Source organism: Dermacentor albipictus, chromosome 3 (genome assembly GCF_038994185.2).
Source record: "Dermacentor albipictus isolate Rhodes 1998 colony chromosome 3, USDA_Dalb.pri_finalv2, whole genome shotgun sequence".
Classification (NCBI taxonomy): Eukaryota; Metazoa; Arthropoda; class Arachnida; order Ixodida; family Ixodidae; genus Dermacentor; species Dermacentor albipictus.
This window is the reverse complement of record NC_091823.1, coordinates 76,591,903-76,618,674: the sequence shown is the minus strand read 5'-3', so window position 1 is coordinate 76,618,674 and position 26,772 is coordinate 76,591,903. Positions and strand designations below refer to the sequence as shown.

At 43.2% G+C, this 26,772-nt stretch overlaps 1 protein-coding gene across 1 annotated transcript in view; it reads right to left on the bottom strand.

The window, feature by feature from the left end:
* Positions 1–26,772, bottom strand: part of LOC135900599 (cell adhesion molecule Dscam1-like) — a 196,335-nt gene that overhangs the window by 124,348 nt on the left and 45,215 nt on the right. The window contains exons 2-3 of the mRNA XM_065430027.2: positions 3,013–3,185; positions 1,360–1,516 (exon numbers count right to left, since the gene is read on the bottom strand). Coding sequence (XP_065286099.2) covers positions 1,360–1,516; positions 3,013–3,185 — 330 coding nt within the window. The remainder of the gene's footprint in view (positions 1–1,359; positions 1,517–3,012; positions 3,186–26,772) is intronic.

Genomic DNA, 26,772 nt, shown 5'->3' with positions numbered 1-26,772 from the left:
ACTACACTGGGCGAGGGGTAATTGGGGCGAAGAAGGACAGAAATAGCAGCGGTGAAAGAAAGCAAACGCACGAAAAAAACAACGAAGGAAAGGATGCGCAACACGAGGCAGATGCGGGCTGTCTAATGAGAGTGCAGGCTTGGGTTGTAATAAGCCAATAGAACGGAAATACTACAATAGCGCCTTAATCACTTTCTGGAGTGACCACCGTATATATATATATATATATATATATATATATATATATATATATATATATATATATATATATATATATATATATATAGAGAGAGAGAGAGAGAGAGAGAGAGAGAGAGAGAGAGAGAGAGAGAGAGAGAGAGAGAGAAGCATCCCATGATTTCTAGTTTTCTTCTTCGGCCTCGCGGGATAATCTACAAAACGCAATCGCACCAAAACTGTTTCAGCTGAAGATAAGCAGCTAGAGATGAGTAATCGTAGCCAATTAGAAAAACAACAGTGGCGTGACAAAGCTACACCTAACTCCATTAATTAACGCGCTTGGTGAACTGCATACGGCTTAATATCGCCCGGTTAGAGAAGACACCCTGTGAACAAGTATCTTTGTCTTCTACATTGACAATACTTGTTCAACTCCTATATGCAGACACTTGAAAGATGAAAACATATAATCCTAAATACAATAATTAAGGGCTTGATCTAGCGCTACAGCAGCGCATAAAATTATAAGGGCCAAGAATATATCACTCGGCAAAAAGTACGTAGTCGATCAATTTATGCTCACAGATCTAATCAATCGTGCAACTGTGCTATACCACCCGCAAAGTGGTTGTGACAGTGCTTCGAACTATTACGTGGAAATGAGCAAAATTACATGGAAAGAATTACAGAAGGAAAATAACTTTAAAATATTGGGAATTGCACTTATCTTAAATTATGTTTACGGCGTGCGTTTACTGTGCCGACAGAGCTGGGCCCTATGGTTACTCTTTCTACGCTCGATGGCGTAGAGTACTGGATTGTACGAGAACTACCCGAAAAACATGCATAGTTCGCAAAAGCGAAGGGGAAGTGGAAGAAGAGGCGATTTAACAAGCGTCTGCCTCAAGCGGTAGCCCACCTGTTGCCCGACCACCAAATAAGGTCGAGTCGGCTTATTAGCGTCAACATCCGTCGTCATTATCAAAGGACCTTTCGCACAGATAAACTTGTGGCCCGAAACTTTTGGCGTTTTTAGCAAAAGGAAGCAAACAAAAATCTAGTACAGAAAGCCTGTCAGGGCCTCCCATCGGCTGTTAACAGGACAGCATTTGAGGTATGAGTTTGTGCGGCTTCTCAAGTATCGAGCCTTCGTTTAGATACAGGGTTCTGGGCACTCACCCCCACGGACGTGTGCGAGCCGACTTTTGACCAGTCCGAGCGCACTGGAAGCGACGCAGCGGTAGGTTGCCGTGTGCACTTCCGGCCGGAAATGCAATCCGCTGAAAGCCGGAAAAACGAGGGAGCCGTCCGATCGAGTTTCTCGGAGGCCGGGAACCTGCAACCAAAAAAAAACAAAAAAAAGATAGCCACAGGTTCAAAGAACAAGACAAAATACACCGGTTTCTCAAAAAACCTGCAAAGAAAGGCCCCTTGCACAGTATACATGCGAAGGTAGAGCGCGTTTTTATGTTCCTTCTGGGCGGCTTTTCCTTTCCTATTTCTTTTCAGCTGCCTTGTATTCACGGGTGTATACCGTGGTATGCTCCAATTGCTCTCTTGAGAGTGTGGGCTGGTCATGGAGTCAAGCACGATTTTCGCCTCATCTCTCTGGAGTGCACTTTGGGCCCAGTTAACGGTGCTTTTAGTAGGCCAATTGAAGACGTCAAGCCTTCCATGCTAGAACCCCGACACATTACGAAGAGTTCAAGAAGAAAAAAAAAGGAAACATAGGCGCTTGCTAATTTTATACTGAGACGACGCCACTAAACAAAACTTTCATAAAGGAATGCGTTTTGCGAAACATGATCAATAACATTAGTGAAAGAAAAAACTGTCGTATTGTGCGCATCGAATACGACTACCTGGCAGCGATAGCTTCAATTTTATTGCCCAGGCGATGGCCGTATTTTACTGCATGCATTATTTCCTGAAAGCGATAATTAACGGAATCAAGTTTGCTTACAAGATTTCACTTCTTTTTTTGCAATCACACGCTGGTAATGTAACCTCCGAAATTATTCATACAAGTTAATAAGAGGTGTTGAATGTGGGTGGCTAGTTACACTAGGAGAGGTTGGCACCTTTGGTGGCACCGGCTAATAGTTGCCCCACATAAGAAAAAAAAATGAAATCCAAGTTGTGGTGAAAAACAATGTATGCAGTCAGACAGCACGAACACAACATAACTGAACATAAGTGTAGGAAGCCACGGTAGATAACTATGAACAGTTGCATAAGTAAATAAATCTATTTCGAATCGTCCGAGAACACATAAGTTCACACTTATACTTGTGCACAGAATGCAAGTACAAGTATATAACTTATTACGCGACTACTCAATAACATACAAAAACTGAGCTCTAGATAACACTTATGTCATCTGTAGCATTGCGGCTACATCGTATAAGGCAACACTAAAATGTCTTATAAACATATGAGGTTGGTATGTTATATGGAAGACTTTACAGTGGCAAGCGCTTTCATCTGAAACTCGGCTGGTGACCAAGGAACCAGTATGTTTTTTTTTTTCTAATCTGAATAGCTGTTATTTGTCGCATTGTTTTCAAACACGCTGAGTCCGTGTTTTCAAAAGATGCCAATCGGAGTTTGACCCCAATTGCAGAAACAATTGACTGAGCACATGTGGGCAGGACATCACAGAGGCCCTACAGAAGCGGACGTATGCAGGCATGACCAGATCCTGGTACGTGTTTGCAGAACCACCGAGAAGACTAAGTAATAACGCGAAATTTTCGCGGTATCTTTAGCCCTGCTCAGATGCCAGAGATTTGCGCACTACACGGGCAGTCCACGCCACCGCTCTTTACTCACCGTGCTTGCAGAGCTGCCGTCCTCCTTCTCCCACCGGATGTTGGGCTGTGGTTGGCCATGTGCAGAACAGGGAAGCAACGCGCCCTCGTCGCTCGAAAACTCCACTAGTGTAGGGGGCTCGAGCACGATTGTGGGAGCGCGGCCGCCACTCTGGAGGGAACTCGACGTGGAGCCTGTAAGTGTGTAGAACGAAAAATACGCACACAAAGGAAGCTGCACCTTCGCCTATAATGCTAAGCAGCAGCACGATAGCAGGTGTAATCTCTGGCAACCGTGTAAGTTTTTCACTGTTTTGTAGGGCATCGGTGGTAGTAAACGTTTTTAGTGAGCCTCTAGACTGAGTCGTCTCCGTTTGTTTAGCCGATGCTTCCCGGCTTACCGGTGCTTTCAAAGCTTATTGCTTCAAAGCAGTTACATGTGTTGACAGATATAAAATACAAAGGGTGGTGGGATAAACACAGATGGAACGATTCTTCCTTATCCTGGCTTTCGCTTCTTACTGAGAACTTCGTTTATAACCATTCGCCCACGCGCTGGTTTATGGATAAGCTACAGAACGTGCCGTAAGCCTATGATATTAACGTGCACTCAAGAGGCCACGCGCAGTACTTATTTTCCAGGCGCTGAATACTACTCTTTGCAGCTGCATCGGCGGAGTGGCTGTGGGGGAATCTTTGACTGGCGATTTTTTTTTCCGCTTCCTCCTTTTCCTTACCCCCTTTGTAGAGTATCAAACAGGATGCTCACATTATTAACCTTCCTATTTTTCTTCTTATTGCTTTCTCTCTCTGGGTGCGGAGCTCGAATTCTCTCAAGGGAACGGCGACTTTTTCCCGATCTCTTAAAAAACATTTCTGGCACAGCACTCTGTAATTCGAGTAACGGATAGCGGCGGACACCAAAAGGAGTATGGGAGCAAGCGCAAGATAACTGCCACTGTAAAACGACTTAGCAGCGCGGCTAATTGGGCTGGCGCTAGTTAGGCTAATTAGTTAGCGCAAAGGACAACAGTGACGTAAACAAACTAGACTTCGTTCTGCTTCCGTTTTCGTCGGCCTTCTCATTCTTCACATGCTCAGCGAAAGAGCACTTCAGACAAAAGAAAGAACCGCTTATTAGCCTCAGATTCAACAACATAGTAGGTGTTCAACAGCGGAATAACAAGATAATTTACAACCAACCTTTCGACAAGTCTCGGTCATTAATATATATATATATATATATATATATATATATATATATGTGTGTGTGTGTGTGTGTGTGTGTGTGTGTGTGTGTGTGTGTGTGTGTGTGTGTGTGTGTGTGTGTGTGTGTGTGTGTGTGTGTGTGTGTGTGTGTGTGTGTGTTATGAGGTTTTACGTGCTAAAAACAAAGATATGATATTGAGGTGCGCCGTAGTGGGGGACTCGGGAATAATTTTGACCGGCTGGGATTCAGCTTGCACCCCACGCACGGTACACGTGAGTTTTTGCATTCCGCCCCCGTCGGAATGCGACCACCGCAGCTGGGGATGAACCCATGACCCTTAAATCAGCAGCGTTACGCCATAGCTCTTTACTGGACTACAGCGGTGGGTAGTACCTATGCGGATAATACGAGGGCAGCAGGGCCTCTTACTAATACAAATACGTTGTTTGAAACAGTGACTCCTGGCTGATACTTTCGTTGTTAGCCCCATTGTTTCTGAAGAAAAAAAAAGATACTTCTATGTAAACCTTCAATTGGCCTGTTTGGGTTCCAGGGAACGCAATCCTTTTCGAGCAGCGCCCTGTAAACAAGGCAAGGACCCACAAAATGTTCACTGTGACATTTGGCAGCTGGACGCCCGACATCGAGAAGTGAGCTATTACAAATGCTCCACACATTGCTGGGTTAACACATTGTTTTTAAAGCAAACCTCAGTCCCCAAATGTGTACCGCGTTTTTTAGTCATGCCAAATTGAGGCCTCGGCTTCGCTTCCAGCCATCGACTTGCTTCATTTCCCGGTATAGCCTAAAGAGCAATCAGGTTGCCCTGAATATAACACAAAATATCTTCTACAAAGATTTTCTCAGATTTACCAAGGTGCGCGGAACACCTTTCGAGCATGCGAAAACAGAACATGAAGTATTTCTGATAAAGCCCTTGCTTTCTCAAGTGTGGGTGTTCCAGTGTAGGCAAGCTGTCTGCTCCAGTTATTTGTAGTTAATTGCACGTATGTTTAATCTTCCAGATGGCAAAGTAAGAACAACGGTGTCTAAAAGCCCACTAAAGTAAAGCTGCTCGTCGCATTTTCAATATCAAATTTAGGTTGGTCGCATATAATACAAATTATACACATTTATGCACATGGAGAAGGAGGTTCAAAGTTTTCTTCGCCGTGGGTGGTACCTAGTATACAAGTAAAATGAGTAAAATGCAGAAGCGAGAACGAAGCAAACGAGAGAGACATTGCACTTCAAAAAATGCATTGATGATAACATCAAAACACAAAGGTTTCATAAGGTAAGACAAGAAAATATTGGCAGGTAGACGTTATTATACATGCTTGAAAGAAATGTTCAACTTTCTCTTAAATATTTCCAAGGAAGTTACAGATTGTTTATGGGAGTTAAAAATATTCCAAATAATACTGAAAAATATACAATGTGGATGCGCCATGATTAGTACAAATACTAGGTAAGATCAAGCTATGGTTGGTGGTGAAGTGAGTAGATATAATTTTACAGAGAAGATGTTAGCGGTAACTGTCTAATGTAAGTATAAGAAGGACACGAGTATACATTTTGAAGGAGATAATGCCTATATTATAAAGATAAAGATTAGATAAACAATAACTCGTGAGATCAAGAAGAATCGCAATACAAAGCGACAACCGTAGAACGAAATTATTAATGCGAATGGCTCGGGCTTGACTTTAATTCAATGAGGACATGTGAGCGCAGTACGTGTGACCCTAATTTGAGGCAGTGGATCATGTGGCTGCGTATAAATGAGTAATATAATGTAGTTAGCGCACGGAGGAGGAAGTGTAATCTGCTTTTAAGGAGGATGCTATGCCAGAAGGCATCTTCATGCAGAGATGTTTCCCACATATTAATATTTCTTTTCTTTTCCAAGCACTCTTAGAAGAAATAAAATAAAATAATTTCCTGCACGCCTGTCAATATACGTTTTAGTATTTGCAGATAGTCCTTATACTTTAATTTTTGAACACGTTTGGTTTCTTGCTGCAATTTTCCACATTTTTGTGCGTATTTCTTGCGACGATTCAAACCATACCGCGATGCAAATTCGATATGCAAGTAATTGCTGATTCACTTCTTTGCAAGGTGAACAGTGTACCATTGCTTTGTGAAAATGTGCGGGTCTGTAACTGATGTAGTGCAGTGCGTCTAATAAAACTCTGTAAAGATGTTCGTGGAGTAACTTGCATCTCTACCCAAAGTCTGAACCCCGTAAGGTCTATACGTTGTCACATTCTAATCCTTTATTTATATTTAAATTTTTTGGATGAGTTCACGTCATCGTGTGAACCTTGCTAATTTTTAGATGCGGACAAGAACCGAGTATTTGGAGTCAAACAATACGTCAATAACCACTAAACATATTTCATTAATGGCTGGTAACTGGTAATCAAACACCGCTATTTCCAGAATCGATTATTGTGTTTTCTTCCTGTTAGTCTAAAAAGGAATCTTTGGCTCGTATATTTTCGCAATCGATTGGTGGTGTGGTTACTTATACACACGTCGTGGTATGTTCTCAATGCAATGTAAATAGCCTAAAAGCATTCTTACGTTTTCATGTAAGGACATAATTTAGTCAGAACCGTGGTATAATATATATGTGAGTGTTTATGGATTAGACCATTGAAACGTAAGCGAGAAAAAAGAAGGCGTTGCTTTACTTCATTATCTGTGTTTAAATTTATGTTGGCGTCTCTAGACGGTGTCACGTACTTCTCCGATTTGACAAATTTGCACTAAACGCTACAAATGTAAAATAAGATAAAAAGAAGCCAGGTTAACCAAAGTCGACGTGAAGGAAGACATAGCAACGTACATGGCATGTGTAGTTATGTGTACTGAAAGTGCGATGATTAAAGACGATGGCACATTGCATAATTCATATTTCTGCACCATTTGCATTATTTTCTTTGTTCCATCGTCGACTTACATTTTATTTCCGGATCTTTTTCTTATTCATGTCGGGTTCATCCATTTGCTTTTCTTTTACGCGCCTGAACGTCGACGTTGTCTTCTAACGCGTCGAATTCGATTGACACGGCTTTCTTTGTTTATATTTTTTTCACCAAGAGGCGAAGTGGGCCGATACCGTAAGGAGGGTAGTCTATGGTTGTAATGTGGTTAATTTTGCACTAAATTTTCGCTAATTAGGCCCACACCGTTATTTTGACTGCTCTGCGACTCATTCTCCCCGCTTGTCTCGTTGAGACCTATATTTTTATACGTTTTGCGACTCGTTACGATTTTCCAATGTAACAAAATTTCCCCGTTTCTTGTGAGGTTACATTCATAGGTAGCCATATCCCAGATACGCCAAATCCATACGAAATCAGCAATGAAGCAGGGAACAAAGTGTCGTTTGCTTTAAAGGTGCAACTCCATCTGGTGAAATTCGTGTTAATATATGCACACAATTACCCGTTATTACGGAAGCGCTATATATACAATTGATGCGCAGACAAACCCCACAGAAGACAAAGAGCTGCCCCTTTGTTGTTGTTTGTAGAGCCTCTCTCCCCTTTCTCTAATATGATTGCATATGTGCTCTGCAATGACTCCTCGAATTGTGTTTCGTCCTGGATATTTATATGTGGGAGTCTTCGCTGCGCTGTCTCCATAACAAACACTAACCCTCTCGCCCGCATTGAAACGCGAAGTACCTCAAATTCTATTTTGCTCTGGCTTGGTTTGCATAAGGTTTAAGGATTCACATAAGATCCATGATACATATCAACATTCTTACAAGGCTGTTAAAATTGTGCTAAACCAAAACCATATCGTTAGCAGATTCCGTTAACAGCCGGAAAGTACAGGCCCATGAAGGTCCGCAAAGAAATATGTCCATGTTGAAGAAAAAAAACACACACACACATCCCCCATTGCCAACCTTATTCGTGGCATCAGGAGCCTGTCTGTAGCCCACGGCCATATTTTGTAGTAACGTTCAAGCGCAGACTCACTGATATTTTTTCTCGTTCCCTGGAGCGGTGCGCCTAGGGCAGGCGGTCGTACCTTATTTATGCTGCGCTGTGTACCCAAGGGAATAACCAAGAGCTTTCAAGAGCCGTCGAACCCAATGAGGAAACATGTATAATGCTGCCGCCCACGCGTGCAGTTTCAGTGCTTACACTGGCTTAGCGGATTTGCTGTGCCGTAGGCTGCAGCAGTAGCATGGCGAGTTATCGGTGCAGGGATGCGATTTGTCATGCACGTGCTGCAGGTAATGACTGTTCATTCTTTTATTTTTATGAGGCCCTCCTTTGATATTGCACAGCGGGCTAGCCGCGAGGACATGATCAAGCCTGTATATGGCGTGCACGGGTTTCTCCTGGATCTATCGTATACAGGTAATAATTCTGGCGTATGTTGGCTTTCAGGTAAACGAAACCGAAAGTAGCGTATGCGCGTGTGCTTGGTCCTTTGTTCATCTAAACAGATAAACAACCGTTGCCGTGTGCGTGCGTGCGTGCGTGCGTGCGTGCGTGCGTGCGTGCGTGCGTGCGAGCGCGCATGTGTGTGTGTGTGTTTGTGCGTGTGTGCGTGTGTGCGTGTGTGCGTGCGTGTGTGCGTGTGCGTGTGTGTGTGTGTGTGCGTGCGTGTGTGTGTGCATGCGTGTGTGTATGTGTGTGTGTGTGTGCGTGTGTGTGTGTGTGTGCATGCATGCGTGTGTACGTGTGTGTGTGTGTGTGTGCGTGTGTGCGTGTGTGCGTGTGTGCGTGTGTGCGTGCGTGTGTGCGTGTGCGTGTGTGTGTGTGTGTGCGTGCGTGTGTGTGTGCATGCGTGTGTGTATGTGTGTGTGTGTGTGCGTGTGTGTGTGTGTGTGTGTGTGTGTGTGTGTGTGTGTGTGTCATCACTGCAATCATGCTATGTGTTCGCGGAGTTTCCTGCTTTTACTAGACTTTGTACCCAATTTAGCTTCATGGATCTGCATTTTTTGTAAACGTAGGTGTGACCACTATTCATTATGAAAGCTTTCCTGCAATGGCTTCACTAAATCACTTCAGCTTCTGTAAATTGCTTTTAAGAATGCACTGTACATGCATCTTTTATGAGTTTTGCCTTTTCTACTTTCCATACATTTTATAATATTGTTACGCGAAGGACGAGTCAGTACGACGAGCAACTATTTACAGGTTATATTTACAACAGCGGTTGCAGCGCTGACCGGTTAGATTACCAGCGCGAACCCAGTTCGTTCTTCCTCCTTTTCTTCTCGAATGATGGCGTCAACGCGCCTCGTTGAAACAATCAAATACCACATGCGTGTAGCAATATATTGGCCTAGCTGGATTTTGCATGAAGAACAAGTATTCTCATTTGTTTTCTTACGTATGGCTGTGGATCTATATATGTTAGCTTTTGTGTCTGTGTACAATAACAAAGATGGTTTCAGTATTTCTTCTTCAGGTCTGTATGGGAGTAAATATGTTGTTTCTTGACGCCACGTCAAACTGCTGCATAAATTAATCGACCTGGAACTATCAAAGATATCATCAACAAATTGCTACTTTCGAAGAGACTTCCAACTCATGCTATTTTTATTCGTGTTCGCAGTCATGTTTTACGTATGATGAATAGTAAACCTAAGACACTTGACGGAACAATAATCAATGAGCAGAGCGTACGTATTTTAATGTGGTGTCAACGCTTTTTAAATGACACAAAAGGCATTGTGAAGTGCGCTCGTACAAACGTACATCTGAGAAAATTTGCGTTCACGTCAGCCATTGCATCAGTTCTGGTTCACACTCAGACTTTATGTATTTCTCTATACTGCCCAAGAATGATTGCTATTGCGTACGTGCGTTCGTGTCTATGCGTGTCAACATTAAAATTATAGTCGCTGCATTTTTTTGCCCACACTAGTTGGTAAAATAGGCATCGTTTTGTGCACCTATGCCAATTCATAGAGGAGGAGCATCTGGTGTCGGTTCGAGGTGCCAACATTGTTTTAACCACAAGTAAACGTAAAAAAATGACGGATAGCCTTTTTTACCTGCTTACAGCCGAGTGATCGACTCCACAAATATTTACGTAACTAAAGCTTCACTCCTCTGAGAGAAACGTTAATTTATTGGAGGTGCAGATTAGAAAGAGGTTGTGCAGCGCAAGAACCGTACCCGAGCAGGGTATCCGAAACTCCAAGCAATCGCAGCACACCCTGCGTCTGTGTTATTTTGAGGCAACCGACTGCGATGCCGTGGAACGGAAGGAAAAGAAACTAATGAACAAAACATAACGTCGCTGTCGAATAGCGTCAAAGCGGGCTCGCGATGTTGTTGGAATGAAGAGAGTGGCCGGGCCTGTGTGCGCAGGTATTCCAATCACGAGCGACGCTGGCTCGGCAGCCCCGAATCGCCCGCAAAACGATTTCGCCAAACACCGCTGATGCGAGTCACCGCTTCCTGGTCAAAAGAAAATTACGGCGCTCCATCCGTCTCCTCCTACGCTGAATGTGTGCAGTACTGCGGGAACTTGACGCCGTCTCAGCCAATTATATGTCCAAATTCCCAATGCTGTTCGTAAGGGTCATTATTTATGTTTGCTTGGTGGTTCGGCAGCGCAAGGTAGACTTCAGTAGTTGGCCCATGCACCGAAACACGTGCCTCTCTGCAAGGTTCCCGATGTCTCGAATAAAAGAAAGAAGAAACACATTGAATTCGTTACCTCAGCTGCCACTTCTACGTAGCATTCGCAGTGCCACTACTGCACGTTTTTCTAGATAGCACCAGATAGGCAGGATATGGCAGCAAGAATAGGTTATACTGAGCTGCCACACAAAAATACAAAGACAATGATAAACAAGAACATATAAACGTAAGACATAAGGAACGTGCAGGTACCACAGAAAACAAGAGAATGAAAGTTGCTCATGCCGCTTCCCCCCGCCCCCTAAACTCAGGAACAAAACAAAAAAGGTCACTTAAATTGAACTAAAGTGTTATTTTTAGTTTGTTGAAGGCAGTCGCACAAAAAAGATTACGGCCTTTCGGCGGGTTCGCTTTACTTTCTTCTTGCGATTTGTGGCTTCATTTATGTCTAGAGAAAATAAAGTCGAAATTAAATTTCATGCTCTTCCATTCAGTCAGTTTTCTTGCATATTTATTTATTTATTTATTTATTTATTTATTTATTTATCTTGGTTTAGTGCGCATTTATAGAGCTATTTGGTATCACAGAACGGTGCAGCGACAAAGCAACGAAATGTCCCCTGAATATACCTCCAATTTTCTTTCTTTTTATTCAAGTGTTACCTAGTGCCATGATTTGTAAATTTCCCCTTTAGTAAGTTTTCATACATCTCCATTTTATCTTATTTAATAACCAGACCAGGAGGAGTAGCTGTCGACAGCACACGCTGACAAATATTCGTACACTTATTTTGATCTTAAAAAAAAATAAGCATTCAGCGCTACACTTGCCTTCGAACTAAATTTTATTTCTTACAGTCTCCATTGTCTCACTCTAGCGAACCAGAGGGGGTATTCTGTAAGTGTCCCCCTAGTAGACTGTCCATTTCGGCAGCAGCCGATTAGTTCCAGCTGCGGGCACCTCTTTCCTTCTCGCTAGTACCCCAGCCCAGCCAAGAAACACTTCGACAGCAGCCGAAATGGATACGTCCATTTCGGCTGCAGCATTTACGTTCTCTGCGTACCACTTTCCCCTACAAAATCCACTCTCATATTCATTTTGGCTAAAAATATCAGGACCTGACAGTCGCTGCCTGTTCTACGATCATCTCTTTCTGTACTGTAACTGGATGTTTATCAATCATCTTCTTACCGTCACTCATTTCTAAGCGTCGCTCAATTGATATTCACATTACCTTTTCTTGTCTCCTGATTCTGCCTAGTTAGCTTCAGCACTGCAAGAATACGTTGCCCATGCGAACTTTCTATTAAGGGTTGTCAGTAAGAAGGGATTCGTGAACTGATTTACAGATTTTTTAAAATCTCTGTGTACGTGCCACCATATATTAGCTTATTGGTTCGGGTAACTGGGATGCAGGGTGTTTGTTGCGCCGAGATCAGTAGGCTGTATTTTCACACCCAGGAAGTAAACTTATCTCGAATAAAAAGCCACGCCGGATCGCTCGTGCAGTATTGCGAATTTATTGTTTCGATTACAATGGCACAATAAGATTACAGAAACGGGAAATGCAGAACAAAGCTTTGGAGGAATGGCCTCTGGTTGACTAACGCCCCAATCAAGAAATCCTCTGGTGTGCAGATTACTTATCTCCTGAAAGAGCGTTTTTTTTTTCACCGGTATTAAATGGTGTGACAGCTGAATCTTTAACAGTCCTCTTACCACTTAATTTGCAATTAGTGCGATATATATGTTAAAGCAGTCAATGTCTTGTGCAAGGCAATTGAGTTTGCGAACATATTGTGTAACCATAAGCCGAACTGTTAATTTCTGTGCACGTCAGTCGCTTTGGCGTGCCGTGAACACATAGCGAAAGACTCGCTAACAGTGCGGCCATACAAAACGCAAGTCTACATGTTATGTTAACATATATGCATGTTGTACACGCCTGTGATGATGTTGGACTGAACAGCCAGTCATTTTTGATTCATTTCTTTCTTCTTGGGGGGGGGGGGGGGGGCAGGGCTGATTGCAAAGGACAACACGACAATGAGGGACAGCTACAGTGGTCTGCAGAAAAAATCGTGCCTATCAATTATTTACTTTTCCATAGACTTTTCATATTTATAGCTGTGAAAAGAAGAACTGAACGAAAGCAATAAAACACCCCACTCGCTGACATCGCATATTTCTTCTTTGCGCAACTAGAATGAAATAAGTTATTACAGACGGCAAATAGACGGATAATGAACTGGCATACTTTTCTGCACCTATAGTGAAGGCATGACCACCAATCCGTGCACAGTTCTTTCCTTGTCGTCTGATATTTGCTCTGTGGTTCTTATTGGCCAATTCCGGAATGCATGTAAGATCAAAGTGGACTAAGAAGCCGCCGGTTGGCCGCCGGTTGGCCGCCGCCGGTTGGCGCCGAACCCGCACCTTCCGCACTACGCGTGCGTTGCTGTAACAATTTAGCTACTGTGGTCGCTGTTCTAACGCCCCCATTCTTGGGTATTTCTGCGTACCAAATATCTAAACGGGAAAGTGTTAGCCGGCACCACTGATGGGTGTAACAGCGGATGTGGAACGTCCTTTTGACCAGTTGCGTCACGTAGTCGCAATCTTTACTTTTTTTGACAAAAATACCAGACGGTATTCGAAACTAACGCATAAGAAGCGATATCACAAAATTTATCGAAAAAAATATGACATACTCAAAGTAACACTTCGTCTATCAACGTATTCGCTATAACGTTCTAAACGAATTACCAGTAATTGCGTAAATAAATTCTCACCAATTTGCGAACGACAGAAAGGAGAAGCAACCGCGCTGAACAATCAAGAAACAAAAAGGTATCGCCGAAGCGAGGTCAGCCTGAATGGTAATCCCAAGAGACTTTGACTGACGTTAAAATGACCACCTGAAGATAACAGCCCCCTGCGAACCAAACAACATGCAAACAGTGCTGCACATAATACACTGGCCACGCAGGCCCTATACCCCCGGCACTGAAAGATCCTGCGGTGATATCTCAAGAGAATGTACGTGGAGCAATGCGGCGAGAGTAAACAAAATAAGATTGTGGACCTAAGCGAATTGGATTGACCTTCGCTGGGAACACAAACAAGCCCGCGGCGATGATTAGGAAGGGAGAAGCAGGGTTCTGTTTTTGGGAGAGGAAAGTGCGCCGTTAGAGAAAAGAGCTACAACTCGGCCATGCTGTTGCAACAAACTCATAGCGGAGGAAAAGAGAGACGAAAAAGGCAGAAGAAAGCTGGTTCACTGAGAAAGGCTTGTCGTGAAAAGGGCAGCATGAAGCACATACCACCGAGGAAGGTCGGAGTTGAGTTCCCTAATAAATTAACTGGAAGCTACAAGGGGAGTTTAAAGAAAGAATTAACACTGTTGTCACGCCACACACGATCGCACACGCACATACACATATAGATTGTTACGTGTATACAGACGCTCCTTCTCGTTCGAGCTGTTCTTTTCTTGTTCTCAGTGGTTTTATCTGTAAAATGCAATCCACAATGTATATATCAAGTTGAAATCAGTCAACATCCTTTTACCAAATATGAACCGTTCGAATGCTACCTACCGAAGTTACAGCTACACACAGAAGGTACAGTGTTATATACGGGACCTTTTCCTGAGCCTCCTTCAAGTTCACCAGACTACATCGAATCGCGCCACAGCTAATTAAGGAGCGCAGAAGCACGTATACCACATTCCCGAGGCGCGGCACGTGCAAGCAAGTTGGCGGCCCCCACCTCGTATGCCGCATCTGGAGCTATTCACTGCTTGACTCTTCCCGAAAGTGAAGCGAGAGCCAGGCACTGTTCCAGGTAACGTGGGTCCAAGAGGCAAGACGGGTGTAATGCACCGTAAAGCCCTGGCAGCAATCCCCCCCCCCCCATCCACCTTTGTCACGGTAGTTGCATACCGGGAAGGCAAGACCGCAGAGAGAAGTAAGCACTCGGACAATTGGGGACCAAGGAGCGACCCTCTCCCCCGGGTGTGACACAATCGCACGGGCGCCTACCATTGGCCGAAAATGACGACACCTGAGCGGGCTCGCCGATTGGCCGAAAATGGCGTCACCTGAGCGGGCTCGCCGATTGGCCGAACGTGACGTGACTTCGAGACACCGAAGGGCTTAAAAGCCAGAGACCGGGAGCATTCCTTCATACATCTCTTTCGAGCTTCTTGCCACGGGCCGCAGCGTCCGAGTTGCTGCCGGCCCATAATGATTTTATTACTGTTAATTTCTTTGTACTCCCACTGTACATAATGTAAATAAACCTCCAGTTTTCATCCCGACGTCCTCCTCAACCTCGGCCGAACTCTCGCACCCAACGGCATGGTCCAAAATCTAAGGGACAGCAATTGGGATTGTCCTCCAGAGCCTACAACAGGAAGTTAAAGAAGGTCCAAATAACCATAACGTCCCCTAAATATTGTTGACTGGTAAAATTATAATGAAAAGAAAGCATGTCTTAGGATGAAAACTAAGACATTCTTTTCTTTGTAATGAGTTACGTAAAGACCATTAACGAGTATAATATTGTGTTTTTGGGAAATTATTATTCTTTAACTCTAGACGTCTAAGTCGGAGCCAGGAAACACTCATACATCTGCTGCATATTATGAATGTGAATATTATATATTGTAGCGTAACTACGAGTTGGCCTAGTTGGAACAGATTCATCTTAAAACTTTTTTGTGCGCAAACAAACAGGGACGAAGAATAGAAGAAACACAAGGACGAGTGCTTTCTAACAACTGGTTTTATTTTTGAAGAACCACCTGCTTAAATACCCACAGATCTGCGCGATCTAGTCAACAGAGCACGCCTATAGCGCATATAATACACACAGTATAGGCATAGGAATCAAACCACGTGGGAAATTGTGGGAGCACACTGGACTGAAAAGCAAAAAGAAAGATGCATCAGCCATCCTTCTGTTTCATTGTTGGATAAAGAAAATTCACTTCTATCATCACATCTTTAACGCATTTTATCGTAAGTAGTTGTTTCATGCACCTTGCTGTTTTTATGTTGACCGGGTGGCTTTGGTCCACGTATTTTTATCATAAGTGTTATATGTACTATAGACGTGCTCTCTTGACTTGACAGCGCAGATATGTGTGTATTATATGCGCTATAGGCGTGCTCTGTTGACTAGATCGCGCAGATCCGTGGATATTTATGCAGGTGGTTCTTCAAAAACAAAACCAGTTGTTAGAAAGCGCTCGTCCTTGTGTTTCTTCCATTCTTCGTCCCTGTTTGTTTGCGCACAAAAAAGTTTTAAGATGGCTTATATATTGTATTATGAATATTACGAATATTATGACGTGCTAGTTAAAGGGTGAGAACTGATGTCGCTGGTACATGCATCAATCGGCGCCTTTTATCCTGCTGACGTCAAGTTCATGACCTTGTTGGCTTCACGACGTGTAAAGAGAAGGCCGGGAAAGCCTGGAGAGGAGCACGCGGCAATTTTTTTTTCAAATATTTGAGGTCGCTCAGGGGCGCTTCTAACAAAACATGGCGTGGCGATGTAAACGCTGCGGCGTCTCTGTTTCCTTGGGACGAATATCTACAGAAGAGACGATGACGACGTAATTTACGCATCCGCATTCAGCTTCGTATATTGCGTGACGCTGCCATTGACTGAAATTAGGCGGAGAGACGGTGAACGCGCACTCGAAAAAGGGCAAGCAGAGCGTGGAAGAAAATTGATTTTTAGCGTCTAAATGAAAAATGGAAGAAATGTTTTTTTTCGCAGGAAGACAAAGAACGCTTTCACATGCGCAAGAATGGTCGCTTCTCACAGCGAACATATCCGAATAACAAGCACTGTTAAATTATTCGCGTCCATAAAGAAAAGCCTCGCTGCTGCATGCGTGCTTGGCATCGCGATTTCCAAGTTTTATACCGCGGGCTACCCCTCAGGCATCAAGTCGTGCCGGAAGCTGTCGCTTGCAGAACCAAGCCAGCGCTCTCCGTTCCCTGCAGTCAGGTCGAGGAAACGGGAAAAGTGATGCGTAGTGAGGGCACATGTGGAGATCTTGAGAACGGACGAGGGTGGACATTCCGCAGTAAATGTGGCATGCTTGAGAAGAGGGAATAGTGCACAACGGAGCAACCGTTGCTCGCTCTGCCCTTTCAGGCATGCCGTAAGCTAGGCTTGAGCGTCTCAAGATGGCGAGCTTGGTCACTCAGAAATGTCAGGCAAGTTTAGATGTGCTTGTCTAGAAAACAAGGGCGACTTATTTTAATGAATGACAGATGTTATTCTTAATTGAAAGTTGAAGCAAGCTGCATTGAATTTTATGCGAACGACGTCCTACCGTGTACACTCTCGAGCAAAAGTTTCGAGATCGCAGGCAGCAAGAATGTTTTGTCTCGCAGAATAGATATGCAGGCTAAAGCCAAGAGGGATGCGGACCATGTGCGTGTGTTCGATTAATGCATTGCATTGAAATAATCCCACGTGCCGCGTTTATGCTAGATTAAATTGTAGTTAAAAATTTGTAGAATGTCATTGTCTCTAAACTTACGCTCGCAAGTGTACAATTACGCTAAGCATTATCCGCTACATTAATTACTTCAGTTGTTCCTTGCAAGAGCATTTGAAGCTGCGTCTCGCAGAGTCGCTTGTTGTCCTAGGCATGCAGTAGTGGAAGGCGCACATAATAGCTTAATAATCTGTGCTTTCAACCAAGCTCTCAAGTTGACTGCGCGTAACATTTGTCTCTTGTCGCAATGGCAAATAAGCATAGGCGACATTTCACTGAATAATAGGATAATGCAAGCAAGAAGTTGAGCATAATGTCAGTACTATCAATTTTTAAGGCGGGTACAAACGGGAAGGCACTGACCGGTGCCCTTACAGTGTCCGTCTTTTATTTGTATTCGCGTGAATGCATGAGTGTGCACACCCCAGCAATCTAGCACACGGGCGCCGAGTAATTAGGGTGCCTGCCGATGTCCTCTGAGAGGCACAAGACTGAGAAATAAGGAACGCCGAACAATGCAAAAACATTTATTTCTGGCTTGTAAAAGATATCTTCATGATGCGCTGGAAGCGATGTACATACGTATTTGTAACTTTCATGACCACGTTGATGCTAAATCACGTAGGCATAACATAAGGTGTAAGGCACGCAAGTATAGCCTGGGGATCTTTTCCACTCTCGGTCACTACAGGTTGCGCTATACTAAAGCAGATAGAGGATTTAACATATTAATCTGTTTCAATTTCCATTTTCCCATATCGCGCGAAACAATGTGCACGTGTATACCGCACAATACAAAATGCACCGAAGTTCAATATCGATACGTACACCTTTCAGAGTGTTTTGTGTGGCTTGCACGCAAGTTGCCGAGGTTTTACTTTTTGGCCTATAGAGCGAGCATGAGTTGTAAACAGCTGATCTTCGAGCCGTCTTCTGTTGGGGTCACCTAGTCTGGTTTGCTTATTTCATAAGCAACTAACACTTATTATAAGATTAGTTAATCATAGCGGTTGCTTCGCCCATTATCTGCGAATACCTGGCTTCAAAGCATCCTAGCAGCTCTTCAACAGTTGTGTAAGAGTGTCACTATGCATTACTGGGACGATGCAATAGTGATAAGGATGACAGAGCATCGCCGTCAGACAGGTTTATTCATGCATGGTTCATGTTTTTTTTTTCTTTTAACCTGATTCGCATTGCCTTAGCAGCACTGTCATATCTTTCTAAAACGACCAGCCGACTAGTGCACTAGAAGAGAGACAAAAAAATAACAGGATAAGTGAAAGACAGGGAGGGTATACCCACAATTGAGCGCGGCTGGCTATTCCTGCACTGGGAGAAGGGGAAAGGGCCGAGATAAACTAAGAGAAGAAGAGGAACTCCACTGTGGATATCACCTACGTAGTAACAGTTTTCGGCTCTATACGCAGGAAAAAAAAATGAGCGAGATATGCATATAACGTCGGGTACCTCTCGTAAATGACAGTGAAAGAGCACCTACTTCGTATGGCAGCCCCCCTTAAAGTATCCGAGGACACCTAAGAATAACTTATGAGTTATGAATGCGAAGACATTAATGTCTAATTGAATTCCTTCGAATTATGAGCTCCACGTGGGCAAGCAACGCGTTGAGATGTTTGGCCGGTTTCACCCACTGGGTAAGACACTCGTCGTCTGAGCGTGACGTCGTTGATTCGAAACTCACTTCCGCCAACGTGTTAACTTTCGAATTCATTCAGCACTTTATACATTCATTTCTTTGGAGCGATTACCGAAGCGAAGTTAGAACGCAGGCGACAGCTTGCGCAGACAAGGAACGCGCGGGCAACACAGGCCTCCGAGAGTGAGAATGACGTGGCGTTGTGGTCATGCCCTCTCCCCTCACGCAACACCCGGCGTGCCAGCACTTGAGCAGGTGTTTCCTTTCGCCCGTTCTGCATCATCGAGGCATGCGCATGACGTGGCGTCGCAGGCAACGGGTATTTAGTTCTCGTTTCGCTTCTACAGATGCTGTCTTTGTCGGTCAAAATACCATTTGATTCTTTCTCATCAAAAAAAGTGCTCTTTTATTGCTCACTTCTCAAGATATGACCGCATATTTTTTTTCCGAGTGACCGTTCGTTAAGATGTCGACATTACCTCTTGTAACAATACTGCAGCGTCGCCATTAATACCAATTCCGAGTTTTTATTCACTGTAAGCTGCACAATGAGCGCGTAGGGGGAGGTGAGCAAAATACTGAAAATTGAGTCCTTCGCTTCTCGGGAAAAGCCGCCAGACTGCTCTCGAGGCTTCGCGTTTTCTTTTCAGGTTTCTGCCCCGTAAAACAAATACATTAAAGCTGTGGCATGTGCTTTTTTTCCGAGTGTTAGTCTGGCAATGGTTTTAGTGTTCCGATTCTTGAGCAGAAGATAACGGAAAAGGAAATCAGCGAAAAATGTTGGTGCCTTTTGCTAATTGCTGTTTTTTTTTCATGGCATTAATCGCATTATCGAAGCATTACTGTCCTTCTTTTCTTCTGCTTAGCCGTGAACTGTCAATACAGAGAAATAACGCTGCGATGTATAATATCATCCGAACACACAAAACCATCGTAAAAGAAATTCTACTGAGAAATTTCGTCAAAGGACAAGAGAGATACAGTGCGAAACAGAAGAGAAAGAGCAGAGAGGTTTACGAAAAGCGAAAACCCTGTTCTCAACGCCGCACTAGGATGAAAAACAACATAGGCGCAGCATGCGGGAAACAAGCGGTAGTGGCAATATAGATATGAATAGATTAGGAATTAATCTATTCATACGGCCTCCTCCTGAATACCTTTTTTTTGTTGTTGTTGCATCGCTATTTGATACGCGGCGAAATGTGATTGCGCGTCGACACGTTAGTTGTAATCCGGCTGCTGCCGCGCATGGTTCGGCCGCGCGATCCATATACCTTGAAAGCGATCTGCGATGCGGGCTGAGTCTCGGCGTCTAGACGCAGCGAGGGCCGATAGCTTCGCGTGCGCTATAGCACGCATACGCTTGCGCTTCACCCGGGTTCAGTAAGTGAAACATCATTAACTTTTTTTCTTGGTTCTCCGAAAGAACCATTGAACTACACTGAAGCTCTGCAATATTAGAGAGATAACCGGAGACACTTCCTTCCACCACAAGATTCCCTTAACCGAGAAGATGCCGTCGCGTGGCGACAGCTTCAAGCTTACTAATTTCCCTGCCTCTTTCACCTTCACCGATTCCACCCCACACAATATGCCTCATACTGTCCATATTGTGGAAAAAGCCCGCAGTATATCGTTGCACCTGGCAGTGCCCACACCCTCCGGGTTACTCCCCTATTCCTTCACCTTCCTCCTGGGAGCCTGCGTTGACCAGCTCAGACCCGCAAGAGCAGCGACGGCTGATCCGGCGGGCATGCGGAGTGGCGCGAGCCAATGGGGCCCGGAACTAAGGGCTCCACCCATCGAGAAAGTCAGCCCATTTCATTACACATAAATGTTTTCTCTCTCTCTCTCTCTTTCTCTCTCCGTGAACAAATGGCAATGCTGAAATAGGAGAATAGCTTATACCTACAGTCTGGTAGGTATAGGATGATCGACAAGGTTTGTGGTGGAACAGGGAAGAAGAAACGAAACTCTATTTCGAAACTCGTCGTATTTTCCACCTTATTACTTGATTGATTGATTGATTGATTGATTCTTTATTGCTTTATCACATATACATGTGATGGGAGGCGAAGGGAAAAGCCATTCAAGGATGGCTTGAGGGAGTCCTTCGCCCCCACGCTGGCAAAGACAACGGCAGAGGCACACACGTCCTGTTCACATGGTCGTACACTTTTACAAAACATATTAAGCACAACATTGCCATAAACCTTGACGAAACCACAAAATTAAACACATTAGTTACTGTCCTACGTAGGGCATCATGCGTTAACATACTTTACTTCACCTCAGCATCGAATGACAGCACATTTCATAACAATGTACGCTTAGTAATAGTGACATTGAAACAATATAATTAAATAGCAATCGTAAAACAGCTCTAGTGGTCAATGTTAGGCTAGAAAGAATGTGTACAAGTCAGATAATGTTGCTTCGCGAATATCGATTTGTTTTTTATTAAACTCATTTAGTAGACGTGGAAGTTTATTTTGGAGCATTTGCCGACCATAGCCAGTGTGACAATATGGAACATTCCATATTTCTTAACTTAACTTAACTTAACTTAATTTCTTAACTTAACTTATTTTCAGTTAATGCAATTATTAGACACAAACTGATGCCCAACCTGAAATTGACAACCTTTTCTTGGTGCCATAGACGACGCTCAGAGAATGAGTGCGTTCACCAACACGCATGCACGAGACGCCGCACGAGGATGTGTACACACTGAAGAATGGAAGCGTGGAAGTAAACAGGCGAATACGTTCTCCGGCGCACTCTGGCGATGCCCGACAACATGAGGTGTGTGTATTCAGCGAAATCCGCGTCTTTCCCCTATTTTTCTTTCTTCTTTTCTTTCGAGCACGCGCTACTCCGTTTGATCCCTTTTTCACTTCCACATTGTGTTTAAATGAAATGATGCAGTTTTATTTATGTTACGGTATCCGTGTCGCGCAAGACGAACGTTCGGAAATTGAAGTTGGGAAAAGGTAAGCAAGAGAAAACAAAATCTGCCGTTAAAACGGAGGGCAAAAAAATATTAAGCGACAATGTATGCCAATATATATATATATATATATATATATATATATATATATATATATATATATATATATATATATATATATATATAAGTTGTATAGTAATAACAGACAAGAGCAAGTGAGGGAAAAAGAACAGGTGTTCAGTTTCCCAAGAAAACCTGTCCCAGAGTTCAAGCGCTTCTTCTTCTTTTTTTGCACGGAACTACTGATTCTCAGCCAGAATATCAAATTACATATAAAAACCGAGCACGCACTTCCAATGGTCATGTAGGCACACTATAATCCAAGGGATTCTGAAACCAGAATGTTTTCACAACATTGATGACAAAAAGAAAAAGTTATATGTGCTTGGCTGCTATTTCTCAACACGCGAAGAATGCATCCTATTGAAATTCAGTGAAGGTTTTGAAGCACACAAACATCACACGTCAATTCTTTCTTTCGTTTGGAGAAGAGTGCGAGCGCTCTCGTTCTTTTCTGTGAAACGTATATTCCGATATTTAAATATGCTCTCTTTAAACGATAGCTCATATCCGAAAGTTGTTGTTTATTTTTTATTTTTTTTTAACAGCGAAGCTGTTTACGGCTAGGGTACGTTCCGTCCGCTTTTCGTGTCCATGAAATATTCTGTCTGAGCAAGAAGAACCATGATCAGGAATGGCTCATACCACTATCTCGCTCGTTCGTCGTCGTCTTCCACAGATGGCTCCGTTGACGCTCATCATGCCAGCGTTACCACAATGTCCCTATGAGCAGTATGGTAACGCAAAAAGATCAATGGTTCTGGGACCATTGCTCTTTTTACTTTAGATAAATTATATTACTACTGCAATTCATTCCAGTGTGCAAATTAGGTTGTTTCCGAACGATTGTGTGCTTTTTAAAGAAATCACTTCAACAAATGATCAAATTGATTAAAATACTTATGTTGTGGCATTATTGATTGGTGCAAAATGAGGGGAATGCGGCTTAACGCTGAAAAGACGGTCTCTCTTCGCTTCACTCGTCAGAAAGCTCCACTAACCTTCAGCTGCCCGTTAGGTTCGTTGCCTTTGCAGGAAGAAACAAAATATAAGTATTTGGATGTCACAATTACTAACAATTTATCATGGAATTTACACATTGATAATATCTGTTCTTCGGCCTTGCGTAAATTATATCTTTTGAGACATAAAGTTGAAAATTCGCCACCTAACATAAGACTGCTTGCTTATTATTCATTAATTAGACCGACACTTGAATATGCATGTGTTGTTTGGGATCCGTTCACTAAACAAAATAATAAATGTCTTGAAAGGGTGCAGGAGAAAGCTGTGCGATTCATATATTCAAAATTCTCTCAATATGGCTCCCCCTCACAAATAATGTGTGATAATGGCATTGAAATCCTTGAGCATCGAAGGGAAAACTTAAGAATTCGATTTCTTTCGATGCGTTTTAATGGAGATTTATTATTTAATCCTGCATCCTATCTGTCTACTTCAACGTCTAGGCTTACTCCACACCATCATACGAATTCACTAACCCCTTATTTTGCACGGGTGGATGTATTCAAGCATTCTTTTTTCCCCCGAACTATAACAGATTGGAATAACTCATTGTTGTCTGTTTCAATCGATTGATGCATTGTATTACTATTGTGTCTAACCACCCTGGTTGGACCGTAACTAGGTCTGCAGTATGAAATAAATAAAAAAGAATCATTCGCCCAGCGAACACATTTTTTAAAGAGTGGAGGTGCTCTGGAGACTATCTGTGCATATGACGGTCGAGTCCCTAATGCGAAAATTCTTTTTCTACTGTGGAAGCCCTGTCGTTCGGTCTGCCTAAAGTAACAGGCGAAATCGTTCTTTCTTTATGAAAAGAATGGTAGTCAATAAGGATATGTAGTATGGCCTAGTCGTGAACGCTCCTTTAGTTTTTCAGAGAAGAGGACATCGCAGATGAGAAATACTTTTTTACCGCACGTTAACTGGAAAAGTGCCAACTTGTATCGAGTACTTCACGTATTGCAGAAGTGGGAGTGGCCTTGTCATATTTGAGTAACTCCAAGATGACTATATCATCACAAAGAACCGCTCCGGTTCCGCTGCAGAAAGGAACACCCGTATTATTTCTCTCAGCGAAAGCTTTCATAGGAGTAAATAGCTAAACATGACCAATTTATGTATAAAGAAAAGGACCTGCAGTTAATCTACCCGCATTATTTTAGATCACCAAGGACATAGTGTAACATGGTTCTATTGAGCAAAGTGTAGTCGATTATAACATGCCCGCGATAAATTACAGGACAGCATACCATCTGCACCATACACAAAGTGCACAAGGGGCTGTGACATATTGCAAAACCTAATTTAAAAATTTTAACGTTATCGCTTTACTACGTAAAACGCTTTTGTACATTTATAGGCTGCCTGCGGTTACGATAGGCTCATCCATTACAAACCCAGACCACCGGCCCCCAGGTATCTGCCTCCAAAAGAAGAAAAAAATCTACAAAATTGTTGTTCTGCAAAATCTTCGTCCCTGTGAAAGAGTATGAAAGCAGAGAAAAAAATACTTTTAGGAAAAACAGTGCCACCAACGTTAACTTATGTCGCCTTAGCCATGTATGCATATATGCATAAAGATTGGTTCTGTTGAGAGAACACTCTGGCTGGTTTTAAGTTCACAAATGGTTCTGCTTCTAGCGCTATTAGCTGGAAAGAAAATAGGATGGCTATCTGCCACAAGCAAGCTTTAAAACATTTTGAAAATATTCGTTGAAACACTCGGTATAGAGACATGTGCCAATGCATCTCAGATCAGTTTGGCAGGTCACAGTAGTTCATATAGTGTGTATATATACTGCAAAACTTTTTCGTGAAAAAACAACACACACAAGAAAGACGACGACACCACGGGCGCTTTCTTATGTGTGTTGTTTTATGGCGCAAAATCTTTTCAGTATGCAAGACCACCAACTAGCCCAGCAGTTAAGTCTTCTACTATATATATATGTATGGCGACATTCTCAGGAATATGTTGTCCTAATCAGTTTGTTACAATTTCATTGCCATTATAATATAGGCGCTACTTTGATATAAGTCTAAAAGTTCGGACTACCTTTACTTAAGGTCTCCGAACTACACTTTTCAATTACCAAATACTTATTGAAGTACTGACCTAACAGCGCTCCCGAGTAATCACGGGTTGCAACGTCGTTGATGTGGATTTCGTGCTTTTTTTTCCTTCATAATGGTAATGGAAAACGTCCGAGAGTTTTCAGTGAAAAGAACGCACGGGGGCTCTAAGGTACAGCTTGTGCGGTACAGAAACGCAGAACGGGGAAGGGGGGGGGGGGGGATCTGTCGGTGGGGCTGATTATAAACGACGCGGCCAGGAGACCTATCGACAACGATAGCGGCGGTGGAAACCCACTGGGCATGGCGCCTAGCAGGGCCGTTTGTCACACGTCGCCTAATATCACTGAGCTGTCCGGCGGGAAAGGAATGAAAACAAGGAAACAAAGAAGACGCGTGGCAGTAATGTCGTGCACGTCGTTGTCCCGTGTCGAACCAAAGCAACGGGCATGGCGCATAAAATAAAGAATGCTCAGCGCGAAGTCCACCTTGAAAATAATAAATGGAAAGTTGGGTGGACCTCATCTTTATTTCATGACGTTTTAGATAAGCTGGTCTACCTCAGTCACCTGGATAACCAAAAGATTGAAAAAAGAAAGATAGCAAAATGAAGATGATGCCGGCGCCGAACGTCTGAGAAGGATTGGGGGCAGCTGGCAATCTCATGTGAGCGTCGGACGAAAGGGTTTCCGAGTAAACTTGGGCGAAACATAAGTATAACCGAAAAAGTTGCGACGTTACGTACCCGTAGGAAAGGTATTAGTGAAGAAGTCAGTAATACGGGAGTAATAGCCTTTGTTGCCTCGTTACTAGTCTTCTCGGAGGTGTGAGTCAAAGTGACGGCTTAGCCCGGGCCTCATTAAAGAGAGAAGACAGTTAACTTTATTAATAAATGACTCTTTTGTTCTAGCCATCAGCGCTGATATCACTTCATGTGGTGCTTTGTGTTCAGAAAATTTCCTAGGTGAGCCCATTGTGTTGGTAAGTCCTCATTAAACGGGAGTAAAGGGAAATGGGGGAGCGTGAGTAATGAAGTTGGGCGGTTTAGGAAAAAGGCCACAGTGTTTGTAGGACTGGAGAATGACCCCAAGGCAATACTTTACTGACATCGCCAAATAGGCGAGCTAGATGACAGACAAAGAAAATATATTGGTTCATTGAGCGTGCTTAAATTGCTTAGGTGCTCCGAAATGACCCTTACGTATGATCAGATATTAATCAAGAGATGGAACAATAGGACCGGAAGGAAAACAATGGTGGCGTTTTAAGTTAAGAAAGCGGGTGACAGGTGAATTAGAACTTGTATTTTTCTCAGCTAGAGGGAAGCAAAAGGCTTTGTCGATGGTATGTTTCAGAGTTGTTGTTCCGCGTGTTATGGCTTGTTAGTTTGCTTTCCATGCTGAGTTTAGTTTTTACATGTATGTCTCATTTTGAGAACAGCGGTTTTTTCTCCTTTAAATGCTTGTAAATGTTTTCTTCATTCAGTTGGTTCTTCTTTTATTATTGGTGTTCGAGAACTTTATTTTGTTTATTTACGCCTTGACTAAATGTGTTGTTTTTTAATTCCCTCCCAATAGATCATAAGAT